At 36.8% G+C, this 15,197-nt stretch overlaps 1 protein-coding gene across 2 annotated transcripts; it reads left to right on the top strand.

The window, feature by feature from the left end:
• Positions 1-5,415: 5,415 nt before the first annotated feature.
• On the top strand, positions 5,416-14,593 carry LOC140880083 (TNF receptor-associated factor homolog 1a-like). 2 transcript variants are annotated; one of them, XM_073284183.1, is made up of 13 exons: positions 5,416-5,520; positions 6,202-6,413; positions 6,750-6,861; positions 8,131-8,219; positions 8,313-8,381; positions 8,469-8,598; positions 9,110-9,268; positions 10,201-10,549; positions 10,914-11,026; positions 11,561-11,708; positions 12,083-12,552; positions 12,637-12,838; positions 12,939-14,593. In XM_073284183.1, exons 2-13 carry the CDS (start codon positions 6,236-6,238, stop codon positions 14,328-14,330), a joined length of 3,411 nt encoding a protein of 1,136 aa, XP_073140284.1. In that variant the 5' UTR covers positions 5,416-5,520; positions 6,202-6,235; the 3' UTR covers positions 14,331-14,593. The 2 variants fall into 2 exon arrangements, with proteins under 2 accessions (XP_073140284.1, XP_073140291.1); XM_073284190.1 differs by having other exon boundaries at positions 5,419-5,551.
• The last annotated feature ends 604 nt before the right edge of the window (positions 14,594-15,197 follow it).

The raw sequence follows: 15,197 nt of genomic DNA, 5'->3' as shown, positions 1-15,197 counted from the left end.
AATCCCACCACTTCCGAGCTCGTCCTTCTATTAGGAAATTAAGAGTCTTCATCCGCTGCTCCTCAGTGCATCCAAACTCCCGGAAACAAACCTCCATACGCCGTAGCCAGTTCCCCGGATCCTCCGATGATTATACTCCAACTAAGGGTTTCAGACCCATCTGCATAAATCTATGCATACTGAAACGCCTGTGATTATCATGGCGATGGTGATGACGACCCCGACGATGCTCCCGATCGTCCTGATCACCCCAGCATCCACTTACGCTGTGGTGGCTACTCTCGTCACCAAGACCCGCCATCTACACGATGATTAAAGGTTAATCCCAATTTTCGCAATCTAGATCCCAAGATTACTATGCATGTCTGATATCATAAATGTAGTGACCCGCACCTTGATCACTTACTAATCAGAAGCTTATGCATGCATTAAACTTAAAAACAAATAATCAAAATTTTTAAACAGCGAAAACCTTAAACAACAATTAAAATATTTATACAACCAAATCGAAAATCCAGAATGTATTAACACAAATAGATCATAAACAAAAGCCTAGACAAAACAATGCTGGTCATCCATCTTCTAAGCCCTCCTACAACCACACGCCTCATCCAGCCGCAGACCTGCCCCATGGAATAGGGTCTTCAGATACAACAAAGTATGGAACGTGAGCATGATAATCTCAGTACAAGAGTATGAGTATACGGTATTATATGTGCATGTATGCAAGTGAACTGGGTGTTGGAACACGCGTTCTCTGATCACTCGGATGTGTACCCGGAGCAGCGAAAGTTTTAAAAATTTTATTTTTCGATATGAAACGATTCCATATCGTGGGTATCAAATCCAAACGATTAAAATCTTGCAAGTAAAAATAAAAATCACAATTAAATATTTTTACCTCTTCAAGCTAAGGCTTGATTATGGACTCCAACAGAATTTAATCTGCTCTTCTTGTAAATCCTGGGAACCGATGACTTGCTCGATCAATCTCCGAAATTAGGTCCACGAACAGAAAAACTAAAACCTTCTGATTGATTGCACTAGAAATCAATCAGATGTTTATCGAAAAGAATAAACAGATTTGATCTGTCAATTCAGAATGTAATTTTTCACAAAAATCACAGCCTGAATTATCTCAAAAAGGAGAAGAGAATTTCGAAAATTCCCTTAGAATATTATAAGTGATTTTCAAAAATTTCAAGGATGGAATACGTCTAATTTTCGAACACTACACCTATATTTATAGATAATTTCTAGACTAGATTAAGTTATAATTATATTATGACTCTAACTCCTTAGGGCCCATAATCCATAACTTAAGCCCAACAAGCCAAGCCTGTTATTATAGAAATTAATATAAAATTCATCATGACTCCGATTGATAAACTGATTTCACCAATGTGCACAGAAACCATTTCTGCATCTTTTAAAGTCAAGATAATTTTTCTGAATCCGAATTCAGTGATTTCCAAAAATGCCCATCCATATGTCATTTTAGGAAATTCCACTCCCTTTAGTTAAGAAGTCCAACTTCTCTTTCATTAAATTTAACTCTTTAAATTTAACTATCTCAACGGGGTTTAGTAATCCATTACTTGTGTGACCCTCAATGGTTCAGGGATACAGCTAGCCGTGGGCTCACAACTCCTTGTGACTCGGAACAACAATTTCCGACTTACCCATCGAATCATGGTAAGAGCGCCTAGCAACATCGCCCCATGATTTCCTAGGTATCACTGACAGTGCCTACAAGAACTAGTAGATTTTGGTTAGCGTACAGTACAGTCCCTTCATCCATATATCCCGATCGAATCAACAACCATTGGTGCATCGAGAGTCGTTCGAGATTCGATAACTATGCAATGCATCTTGAAGATCAAATAGTGACATCGCATGTGCTACTAGGAAATCGAGTAACCTAAAATACATCATGTACTCTGGCCAGAGATTCTTCACACTAATATCTCCTCAGATCGCATAGGATATCCACACTCGCAAGTATGTGGTGAATCCTTGACAACAAAGCATCGACTCCTATATGTGTCGTAACTGTACCCAATCCCGACACCTGATGACCCCAATAGAGTCGGTAAACGAGTCAAAGTACAGTACTAGCATATAGAGTCTCAATGATGTTTCAAGTAGTAAGGACTAATGGTGTACAACCAAAACCGCGGACTTATCCACTCAAATAATAATAACCACTTGGAAAGTCCGAATAGGGTAGTTCGATCATTCATCATATGAATAACCATTTGCATGCTTTGAACATCTCCATGCCCATTACCAATGAAACGTGGTACTTGGCATCACAAATGCTAGTCTCAATCTCGAGCGATCCTTATCCTTATTAGCGGATGGCTCAATTGACTAGGAACTGTTTAGAATATACAGTGACTATAAGATGTGTTTCATAATAGTGATCTCTCTTTATTCACTATCTCATCTTATTTACACTATAGTATATTCAAGGTCTTTATCAAAACAACAATAGTATATCACAATATAACAATATGAAGAAAGACAAAGAAAATGCCATTAATGAATGTAAATTATATTAAACAAAGATTGTTTATACATAGAGTCATAAAAGCCCTTAGCCACAAGTTGACTAACCGGGCACCCACTCTTTCACTGGGTACCAAGACACTCAGGTCAAGAAAACAAGCTCATAGACCTGGCCCGAGGTATATAGCACGCTGCGCCGTCGCATCATGAGGTGGCTCCTATACCTGGTGGATAATGGTGACCTGATACTAGTACAAGTGTCCAACCATAATGATGACCTGACACAGGACTTGCGTATCCAACCATCCACAAACTCGTAGGATGAGCGCGCCCTACTACAGGATATCTCTAAGGTAAAGGCTCAATATGCTCATGTATGCAACATACAGTCATAACATGATGTATATATATAAAGGCATATAAAACATGCAATCACATAATCCATGCAAACACATAATACATGCATACTCAATCTGAATATCTCGAATAATACTTCCGTATCTCATATACTAGGCAAAGCTAGACCAGCTCTAAGTCTAAGCCTATCGTTCGTACTACAATGCAAAGTACTCATGCATTATAATCTTATTCTAAAAACCTTAACTACGCTATAGCAGACTCCTGTTTACTATAAGGAGCCAGAGCTATACTTGCGTCCGTCGTCAGCCCTCTGATGACGACTGCCCCAGAACTTGGGCACCACTCCGCAGCACCCCCGGAGCGTCTCGCCAACCCCCGGACCAAGCCTAGGAAGGCTGAAATCACCCCAAAACACCTAGAATACTCTAAGACCGAGAGAGAGAAACTTGAATTGGTTTGAAAATTGTGAAGCTCAGATGGTCTATTTATAGACAACGATCAGAAGCTCCGATCGCCTGATCGGAAGTTCCGATCTCGCATGCAAGCCACGTGTGGATTGGCTACGATCGGAAGCACCGATCCTGCCATCGGAAACTCCGATCTCGTACGTGGCCGATCAAACTTGACACCTCATTGCATGCATGGCTGAGAGCAGATCGGAAGCTCCGATCTCACTTTGGAAGCTCCAATCCTGACGTAGCTTTCGAACTACCAACATTGCTTCCGAACTGATCGGAGGCTCCGATCTTGGGTTCGGAAGCTCCGAACTGTCCTTAGCCCAAAACTTCATATGTTGTCCGATTAATTCCAAATTAAGCCTTTAATCCATGATTAACCATTTTTACTTAATTAATCTTATAAAATGGAGCCGGGCTACTACAGATCCATTTTCTCTTTTCGATTTCCTACATTTTCTTATCAACAACAGCTACCATATCAGGAAACTATTTTGTTTCCATCTTCACAGTTGATCTCCACCTCTAAATATTCTCAATATTCAATCTATTCTAAGGATACAATAATTTATGAAAGGAAACGATTTTAACATCCCAGTTCATTTACAAACTCCCTTTATTTTGGCAGTAGTGGCAATGAAAGTCCAACATGGTAGGTGTCACGGGATTATGAAACACAACGGATCATTGCTATGTTTTTCAACTCTTGTGCGCGCAGACTTACGCACTCAAGTCTATCACCCTCTCACGAATCCAACACTTGTATTTGATTATAACTCACAAAACCTAAGAAAGCAAGAACAGTAACAATAACATATGAGATTTAGGGTTTAGGGTTTATGAAAACAACCTTGTCAATGACTTGTATATAAAAAGGCTTAACATTCGTTTATCAAATCCTTGTGCTGTTGTGCAACTCATGGCTACATAAAACGATATACAAGGCAACGACATCAGAAAACTCGAGTAACTATTTTCAGAACCGCCAACTGTTATGCGTGGATATAAATAAGCCTAACTGCCATCAACTTGCATGCTTGCCAGCCTACCACCTGTTTTGGACGTTGCCAAAGTGTCCAAACACCCTAGTAACGATTCCAAATATCATATTAAAGCTTGCAGGTGTCCGAAGTGCCACCAACTCGAATTCATGACTTGATTGCATAGCCAAGCCCAATGTCTTCCAATACTTAGCTGCCCCAAGAACATTTGGGATACTTAGCTGCCCTAAGAACAGTCTCCCAAATGTTCTAACCGTTCACATATTTAGCCCACTCGATCATACCGATGTCGTATACACTCAACGACATGCCACAATGCTCCGCACAAACATAATAATTAATCAAAGACTCAATGAATCATAGACTTTATGACTATTCAAGATCGTCATTTTGTTGTCTTAACATGAACTTTGCGGTGTGTTCTAAATTGAGGTTTGATATATAATCCATTTCGATTAATTGTTTTTAATGGAACTTTTACCTTTGCTATATTTGATAAAAGGGAAAATAAGTTTTTTAGTCCAGTAACTTTACCGCATTTGGGTTTTGATTCATTAATTTTTTCGATGTGGGTTTTGGTATACTAACTTTGCATTTTTATTGTTTGTTGGTCAAACTGCATACGTGTCAGCTTCTGATTGGTCCACGTCATCATTTTGGGCCAATCAAAAGTTGACACGTATGCAGTTGGACCAAAAAACACTGAAAATGCAAAGATAGTGTACCAAAACCCACATCGAAAAAGTTAATGGACCAAAACCAAAACATGGACAAGTTAATGGACCAAAAAACTTATTTTGCCTTGATAAAATGTTTGCAAATAAATTTATATTTGCTTTTCATATAGGATATTATTTACATATTTTATTTTCTAAATAATTTGTGATGTTGATGTTCAATATGATATTTTATATTCAAAGTTACAAACTTTGAGTGATTATTGCTAGTATTCTCTAGTTCTAAATTAATAGAATTATAACTTTATTTGAAAAAAATAAGAAATAAAAATCGCATATTTAATATTGAGAGGAGAACATTATAAATACTCTACAAATATTACTCAATTCTTATTTATTGCCTCCGCCTCTGTTCTTTTCCTACTCTCCCTTTTCATCTCCTCAAAGCTCTATCGGGAGTTTGTATTTCTAATTTGTCCATTTCACGAATAAAGATTCAATCTTTTTTTGCTTAAGGTCCGTTTAATTACGTTGTCGATCTGAAGAGGTTTCTCCTTATTTTATTGCATAAAATATAATGGGTTTATTGGTTCTCTTTTGATTTTTTTTAATTGGATTTTTGAGTTAGGTTTAGGTGTATGGTTTTGGGTTTTCTGAGATTTTTCATGATTTATATTTTGATTTGGATTTGTAATTTGATTTGCTTGACAGTTTGTAAGTCGAACAGTTGTGAAATTTATCGATCATGTTAAGTTTATGACTTATTTGGTTGCTATTTGTTCTGATTGATGGAGTTTGAGTTGAATTTAATTTTTTAAATTGCTTTGATCAGTTTTGAAATTGGTTTAGAGAAATTTTCTTGTTTTCTCTAGAGCTCTTGAGTTATGGGACTTGGTGGCGATGATGTTTATTTGGTCCATTGCGATTGCATTTCCTTTCCCAATTTGTGAATTCGTTAATTTTGTTATCTGCCTGATTGAAGTGATGTTTAAACTGTTTTACCATAAAAGATACTAGCTTTTATGTATTAATCCAAAACTTTACAAGATGTTCAGTTTTTGATACATAAATCTTGTTTGGAGCCTTGTCTTTTTTTCCATCTAATTAAATGTTTGATATCTTTTTGCACGTTTACTGGTAATGATGTTAATAAATTTGTGTGGCATGTTATGGAAAGTTTATTCTGCGTTGGATCAGGCTGAGCAGTGTGGTGAGAGTTGAGGAGTCGGAAATGGCTGGGGTTGCAACTGAGGAATTTGGAGTGGGAAGGTCTTTGGAAGAGGCTGCAAATGGACTGCAGCTATGTCCATCAGGGGAAGCATTGGTAGAATGGAGGTCTTCAGAGCATTTTGAAAATGGAACTCCGTCTACTTCACCACCTTACTGGGATAGCGACGATGATGAAGGAGGTATGGCACTTGTTCTTTTTAAGTTGCTTTTATATCCCTTTAATGGCTGTTAATTTTGCTAGTTAACGCTCTGCCAGTTGAACAAGGGACTCGATGCTATGCATCTGTCATATGCTCTTGTTTTTTCCCTTTCCATGTAGATCTGTACTTGATTATGTTTATAAAAATTGTGTCTTATAAAGTGAGTTAGATTTGGTTATTTATTTCTATTATGTATGTATAAATTTATCTTCTCACTAATGGCTCACTGCTTATACTTGGCTTTGTAATGTGTATACCATTATAGAACTGCTCTAGCTTCACCATTATTTACATTTTATTCGTGATATTTTTCAGGACCAAAACCTTCTGGGTTATATGGAAAACACACTTGGAAGATTGATAAGTTTTCGCAAGTAAACAAAAGAGAACTTCGGAGCAATGCATTTGAGGTTGGGGGATACAAATGGTACGATAGCTGTCATTTACTTCCGCCTGGCTATGCACGAAATGACAAGTCATATATATGATATATTTATCAAAGGTGCAGGCGCACTAAGGCTCAAGGCGAAGCGCGCGTCTTATCGAAGAAAAGCTTGCTATTAATTTTTAAGAAAAATATATTTATTGACACTATTATATGACAAAACACTGTTACTGAAATACTTAAGCTACGAAAAAATATTTTTATCTACTACTGTTATATGACGAAGATGCTATTAACAATGTTTTTGGAAAATATATTAACCTACAGACGTTTTGTAGCAAAATATATATTTTTAGTATTCACTAATTAAGGGAACCTTTCATTATTGGCAGATTTCCGCGTTACTATAATTATTCTGATCTAGATTATTAAGATCTTATGTTTAGTATCTTGTATTTATAGAATCTGATATTACTGATAGATTTTTTTTTTCTTTACTTTTATTTTCGTTCTTACCATTAGCAAGTATAAGAATTTTCTCCATTAATTTGTCAAGTCCTGGGCTCGCCTGAGTAAACCGTTGCGCCTGGTTGGTGTCGCCTGGTGGTGCCTCTGGCCTTTAAGGCGAGAGGCATTTGCCTTTCACAACCAATTTATATCCAGAGTTCTTAAATTCTGTTCATTACTGCAGATTATATTATTTGTATCATACTTGCTTACAATATTCAAATAATATTGTTTTTTTTCTTTTTACCTTTTATGCTGCAGAATATTTTTTAGATTGGTGATAGGACGAATGTAGGTTGCTTTTTACGAGGATTCTACGCATTTATGGATGGCTACATATAATAGGTTGAAGAGAATGCTTGTAATGTGTTAGGATAAAATATGCCAAACTAATGTCGTTCGCTTTTTTAGAACTCGTGAAATTTTTCCTAGATATGAGTTCAAACTGTTGAATGAAAGAAAATCCCTGACACATTTAGTGGCTCGAAATACATGAGACCTGGTTTGGTTTTCTACTATCCATAATGCTTGTTTTATATTGAATAAGTCTGCTTTATATTAATTTTCATTATTTTCCTCGTTAATGTTTTGTTGTTTATTCCGAAGATACTCCTAGTGCATATGCCATAAAAATATGGTATTATGTTCTTCATATATTTCATTGAATGCTTTGGGTTTCTTGTATGTATCATGTGAAAGTGGAATATTATATTAGATTATTTTTTTTATAAATATAGCATTCTGTGAAATAGTTAAATTCGAAGGTCTAATCCTGACAATATATCCTTCCAACTTTTTCGAAAGGTACATCTTGATTTACCCTCAAGGCTGTGATGTCTGCAATCACCTCTCTTTGTTTCTTTGTGTGGCCAATCATGACAAACTTCTTCCTGGTAGGATGTTGTTTGATGATGCTATATATCTCCCGAATCAATATGCAATTAAGAGTTTGAATAAATAATAATGCAGTGTCTCCATATGAACAGGTTGGAGCCACTTTGCACAATTCACTATTGCTGTGGTGAATAAGGATCCAAAAAAATCAAAATATTCTGGTAGTTGTTTAATCATCTCTTTTTTTTTTTAGTTGGCCTTTCAATCCCAACGTGACCAACTGTAAAATTTCCTTGAAACACTCGTAGATACATTGCATCGTTTCTGGAAGAAGGAGCATGACTGGGGATGGAAAAAGTTCATGGAGCTATCAAAGGTCATGGATGGGTTTATTGATGCTGACACTTTGGTAATTAAAGCTCAAGTCCAAGTCATAAGGTACTTTTTTAATAATGTGCTTTCATTTATTGTCGCGGTTCATTGATGAGGCATCGGAATTGGATTTCTATTTTGTTTTCTTTGTAAGATTAATTGGAAGGATATCTTATCCTTCGCCTGTACATTTTAAAGTTATTATTATTAATTAATATTTCTTGTAAAAAGGGAGATTATGTTGAAAGCTGACAGAGCTACCGCATTGATGTAACTTGCAAGTGTTGCATATGTTGCGTACTTTTTTGTCTTTTTTAATCATTGTATCCACTCACAACTATTAGTTTCTGAGGTATAGAATATTTTAATCTTAAACCGAACTGGTAGGTGAGAATAATATGATAATATGAATTACGATAATAAAATACGCAAAACCAGCGTCAACTAGAGGGCACATATAAAGTACTTTAATCTGATTTCTTGAAATATTTGTTTAGTACACATTTGGGTTCTTTGTGTCTGTGTCATTGATTTTGCTTTGGTTATACCAATTTTGAACATAACTGTTGGTTCGCAGGGAGAGAGCAGACCGTCCATTCCGTTGCCTTGACTGTCAGTATAGGAGGGAACTTGTTCGTGTTTATTTGACAAACGTAGAGACTATCTGCAGGCGTTTTGTGGAAGAATGTCGGGCAAAGCTTGTGAATCTAATAGAGGATAAAGCTAGATGGTCTAGGTACTTTGTACCTTTTTTTTTCAAATCAAATTTTCTTTCCATCCAGACAACAGTTTATTGCTGTTTAATTTCTTTTCACCTCTTACTTATTTATTGGAAACTAATGAAATTATTTTGAATGTTTAATTAAAAATAACAGCCGGGGCACACGGGCGTCATGTGTGTAATATCTAAACCTCAGGCAAGGAAAAAAAAGAGCACTAATAGAATATCAACACGACCAAACATGACAAATTAAATGTGTTTCAATTCAGTACTCGGAGCATGCAAATCAAGTTTTTTCCCTTCTAGAATGCGGTTTTGATTTATTACTATTATTTTGATGGCTAAGTTTTTTCAAACGTGTTGTCGGTGTGGTGTAGCGTTTATTTTTCAAAATTAACAGTGAATAGGTTTTCAAATGGGCTGTCCTCGTGGTTGGGAGTTTTTGTATTGGAGATTTTAAAATATTTTCGCGAAGAATGGTCACCGAACATTTATTCGGTGATAAGAAAGGGTAAAACAGGAAACATATATTTGATGGCCAAAAACAATTACTCAATGCCACAGATTCTTTATTAATAGAGAAAATGAATCTGATATTTTTGATAGTTTAGAAATATTCAGACCAAAATTATACCTGCAAAGTTTGTATGTCTTAGAAATTATTGTAGCTAACATGACAGCAAGTCTAGATCACGCTAGTTCTAGAAAGAAAGCAAGTTTGAAGATCTTATAGAATGTATTCATTGCTCAATTATGTTCCTCCATTGTTAAATACAACTTAAAGAAATAAATTGTATTTGTTTTTGTGTTGATTTACGTTGCACTTCTATCATCTTGGCCGTTATTATGAGAATAGGTTTCTTCAAACTTTAAATTTTGAAAGTTAGTACATCTCAGATCGATTGGATACTGGAAAAATTCATTGTATGCAATCGATAAATTTTCAGCTTCCGTGCTTTCTGGTTGGGTTTGGACCAAAGGTCCAGGTGCTGCATGTCTCAAGAAAAAACAGACACAATACTAAAAGTAATCGTGAAGCATTTCTTCATAGAAAAAGAAGTCACTTCCACCCTGGTCATGGATTCATTGTACAGTGGTCTGAAGGCTCTTAAAGGCCAGACTAAGGGGAAGAAAATCAAGGGAAAATATTTGGAAATGGAAGATTCACCAGTTCCTTTTATTTGCATTGAGAAAGAAATGCTTGCATTGGTGGATGATGTGTTGCCAATCCTGGAGAGGGCTGCCATGGAACCTTTGCCGTCAAAGGACGAGAAAGGTCCTCAAAATCGTACAAAGGTTAGTAGTATGATAAGCTGCTAATGTACTTCATCCAGAATTTGTCATTGGTACTTTAAAAAAGAATGTCATTACTCACATTTTTAAAAGATAGATGGACCTCGATAATATGCTGAAAGGCCTCTGAATCAATACTCCAAGCAGTTTCCTGAGAGTATCGTCAATGGAATATGCACACCACGATATAGTACCACGTAGTCGGAAGCTAGATCTTGGTTTGACTTGGAAATCGACCTAGCAATTTTATAACAACCTCAAACCAAATTTCACCAATATTTTGAATTTTTTTGGTTGTCACTCGTTGGAAAAACGAAGATGATGTGTTCGGTTTTGACTTGGAATAATTCTGCTAATCTTGTTTTAGGATGTGGCTGCTGGAGAGGAGTTTAACAAAGATTCCATTGAACGTGATGAGAGACGATTGACTGAATTGGGACGTCGGACTATTGAGATATTTGTATTGGCGCATATTTTTAGGTATTTTTATTTCTAATTGTCAATTGCTGGTTGGTTTTGTACTGCCGATGATGCAACTTTCCGAACTGCTATTAACTGCTAATAGTACTACATCAACATTGACTTCTATAATTGTCAATTGTGATATGGGTAGTATAGTAACTCATGTTTTACAGAATATCAATTATGTTGAAATTTGAATCCTGTTTTCTGGTCAGCACTGTTTGGTGGTTATGCATTATGTTTCCATGATTCGCCACTTTACTTGAGAATGGAAGTCACTTGAATCTGCAAATTGTTCTGGGTGATTGATATTTTCAAGTGTTGCCTTAAAAATTTTATCCTCTCATCTGATGAGCAGATGAGGGAGAAGAAAATGTTCAAACTGGATTGAAGTTCAAAAGTTAATTTTACTTATCACTTTCTTTTCCTGACGCATAAAGAAGCATTTTTTTTTTCTTTCGTTTTCTTCCTCTACATATTGGGCAAAATTTGTGGCTGATCAGTTTTATCATGCTGCTCCAAATTCTTGACTTCCGTTATTTTTTTTACCAGTAAAATTGAAGTTGCATACCAGGAGGCAGTTTCTTTAAAGAGGCAAGAAGAGCTCATTCGTGAAGAGGAAGCAGCTTGGCTTGCTGATATTGAGCAGAAAATGAAATGTGGAGCACTGGATAAGGAAAAGAAATCTAAAAAAAAACAGGTTTGTCAAAAGCACTTTATATCTTGAAAAGTCAACAATGTGTTCCCAGTTCCCACTCTGGGTTACAGATGCTGGATATTCTAGTTTTGCCTTCTTATAGTCGAACATATGATGCTTAAAACAAGAACGAGCCCACTTCTTTTACAGTAAGTTTTAGAAAGGCCTTTGAATGCAGACTTTAATGTTGAAATTGTCTTAGTTCCCCAATGGCTTTCATTTTTGTACTCTATGGCACTTTTGGCGAATGAATGGAAGGGTCTTCCCCATCTCATCCTTCTTTTTCCCCCTATTTGGTTCTATAAATGGACAATGGGGAAGGGGTTTGACATAGATGCTATTATTAACTTAAATAAGACGTCTCCTTGTATTTTCAGGGCAAACAGAAACGGAACACTCGCAAAGGGAAGGACAAGGTAAGAGACGACAAGCCTGAATCTAATGCCCTAGAGAAGGCCGAGGAAGATGATCCTACTGCTGAAAAAGAGGACATCTTAATTTCTGAGCCAGCAATGATTCTTGAAACACTTGATGCAGCGGAAGATGTTTCTGATGCGTCTGATTCTGCTGATTATGTTCCTGAATTACTTCCACCAGATTCAACAGATAGAGAAGAGAGTTCTGTCAATTGGGAGATCAATATTTCTGGGGTGCACCCTCCGTCAGAAGGAAGTAGCAGTGAGCATAGTGGTCTTTCACGTGCACAGAATGGAATAGAAGGAAGTAGTCTATCTATGGTAGATGATAGCTCATCAACATGTTCCACCGAGTCAGTTCCTTGCATTGTGACTAGTCTGCCTCATTATGGCAATTCTCGCAATAATAAAATCCACAAAGATTCAATTGGGTAAGCAATATTCCTTTATTCTTAACTGACAGATTTTTTGAATTGATATTCTGGTTTATGTTAATAGTTTCTTCAACGTCACAGTGCCAGGAACCATCGACGCAAGATTACTCCTGATACAGCTCATTTGGTCAATGAAGAACTTAGTCAACCATCTGAGAGGGTTCTGAATGGAGTACAGTTGGACGATGCTTCCCAAAGTTCCAAGACATTTGAATCTAATTACAAGGCTCCTGTTCGATCTTTGCCGGATCATGTAATCTTGACTGGCCGAAATGTTGGGAAGGTGGTTTTATTACTTTTTGTTGAATTGTGAATTGTATGTGTTTTGAAAAATACTAGGTTCTTATATGAGCATATACTTAGTTCCTTTTTATTTCTTGTAGGAGGAAGTAAATAGCAATCTTGGTGACAAAAACTCGTGTAGTGTAGAAGTAGATGTTGACCGGACAGTGTATGCCGTGTCACCTCCCAGGAAACCTTCCATAAGCACTCCATCTATTGCTACTTCAAAATTGGAGTCAAAGTTGCAAGTTACAACCAACCCTGTTGTGGCTAAGAAGCGTTCTACAGAGAGTGGAAAACACGTGGACAGAACAAGTAGCATATCAAATTCTGATGAAAGTGTAACCACATCACAGAGTGATACTCAGAAATTTGCAACTCCAAAGCATGCTGAAAATCCTTCAGGAAATCAATTTTCTAATGTAAGCGAAAAAGCTCCTATGCAGCATGTCCGAGTTGCAACTGATAAGCCCTCAATGTCGCAAGTTCCAGTTATGTCCAGGCCCTTGAGCGCTCCTATTTTCCCTGCCCCTAGGCCTGCTGTTCCAGTGGTTTCTGCTGTTCAAACGACTTCCACATTGGCACGTTCAGTTAGTGCAACTGGTAGGCTTGGTCCAGAGGCTACTGCATCTGTAACCCAGAGTTACGTTCCTCAATCCTATCGAAATGCAATAATCGGTAGCCAAGTTACTGGAAATTCATCCGTGTACAGGCAGAATCATTCAGTAAGTTCAGTGACAAATGCACCATTATTTTTACCTCACAGTTCTGACATAGTGGATTCAAATTCAATCAGACCAAGATTTCCATTTGGAACAGTGAATCATCATGACAGATTACAGAATAGACCACCATGGATGGAAAATCCCCAGTTGGATAACAGCAGGAACTTAACTGGAGATCATACTCCGCCACTTAATGAAATGCCACCCTATGATTTGTATGGTCCGGTGCCCAGGAGATCCCAAGACCATCCATCCGAGCTTCCAGCCTCCACATCTGGTCGGCAAAATCATGTGTCTGTCGATGAGTTTCCACACATAGATATCATAAATGAGTTGCTTGATGATGAGCATGGAATCGGGATGGGCTATCAGAGTTTCAAACATGAGCCTCACAGTATAAACCGGCAATTTAGCTTCCCCAGTTACCACCATGGCATGTCAAGCAGCCAGGTCCTATCATCGGGCTTGTGTAGATTTGAGAGGACGCGAAGCTATCTTGATGATGGGTTCCAGCAGGGATATGGTTCGTTCACCCGGAATCAGTATGATCCAATCCAGGATATACGGCTCCATACTGGTCCAAGACCGTATTTAAATGGTCATATTGATGGTTTGACGCCTAATCAGTGGCAAATATCCGGTGAAATGCCCTGCTCAACCATCAGCAATGGAGATATTGATGGTTATCCTTATCAGGTACTGGATTTCCCCAACCACGCCGTTGGTATTAACGGTTATTCGGTTTTCCGGCCTTCAAACGGACTTTGAAAGCAATCTATGATGCGGTTTATCATGGAAATTGTCATATGCTCCATTGTAACAGTCTTACTATGGAAACCTCGGTCTTCGATTTGGACAAGTGGGAGTAATAATTTCCATTTTTCAAATGATTCTATTTTATTTGCTCCATTTACATTTTTCATAAATGTTGGGATATGTTTAATGTTAATTTTGAATATTTGATGTATTCAGTGGCTTGTATTGTTTAATCCCTGGTGTTGGGTTAATGAGATGTCCGCCGTTGAACAGTATACCAAAATTGCATAGAACAGACAATATATACGGAGCAATATCTAAAGTATATTTTTGAATTTTTAAACGATCACACACTGATACACTACACTATAAAATATTATTCAACAAAATATTGTTAAAATTTTATTATTTTAATATAATCTCTAAATATTTCACACAAATATTTTGTACGTAAAATAAATCTAACAGATATATGATGTGAAAGCGATGAAAATTTTGAGAATACTAAGGTCATGCTTGATATGAGGAAATAAGGTGGTAATGAAATGAGCATTCTATACACATGTTTGGTTTTACAATGAAATGGAAATGTTCATTTTCATTGGAATGACTATTCCCATGAACAAACATGGGAATATTTCATCCATTTTGGATGAGAATGACATCAGTTATTTCATCAGGAAATTTAGAACCAAATTCTATACTTCTTTGTATAGGAATAATTTTACCTTTTTCTATCATATGACCAAGAAATCTGATATTGGTCTGAAATAAAAATATTTTTGATTTTGATATAACAAGACCATTTTGAATAACCACTTTTCTAAATATTTTCAAGTGTTTAAAATGAGATTCAATATCTTTAGAAAATACTAAAAT

Source organism: Henckelia pumila, chromosome 1 (assembly GCF_033568475.1).
Source record: "Henckelia pumila isolate YLH828 chromosome 1, ASM3356847v2, whole genome shotgun sequence".
Lineage (NCBI taxonomy): Eukaryota > Viridiplantae > Streptophyta > Magnoliopsida > Lamiales > Gesneriaceae > Henckelia > Henckelia pumila.
The sequence above is the reverse complement of the archived record's forward strand: the minus strand, read 5'-3'. Positions and strand labels throughout refer to the sequence as shown.

Coding starts and splice junctions, on each gene's coding strand:
- LOC140880083 (XM_073284183.1), top strand. CDS start 6,236: ATGGCTGGGGTTGCAACTGAGGAATTTGGAGTGGGAAGGTCTTTGGAA. Junction 9,269..10,200: donor GATAAAGCTAGATGGTCTAG/GTACTTTGTACC, acceptor ATAAATTTTCAG/CTTCCGTGCTTTCTGGTTGG. Junction 11,709..12,082: donor AGAAATCTAAAAAAAAACAG/GTTTGTCAAAAG, acceptor TTGTATTTTCAG/GGCAAACAGAAACGGAACAC.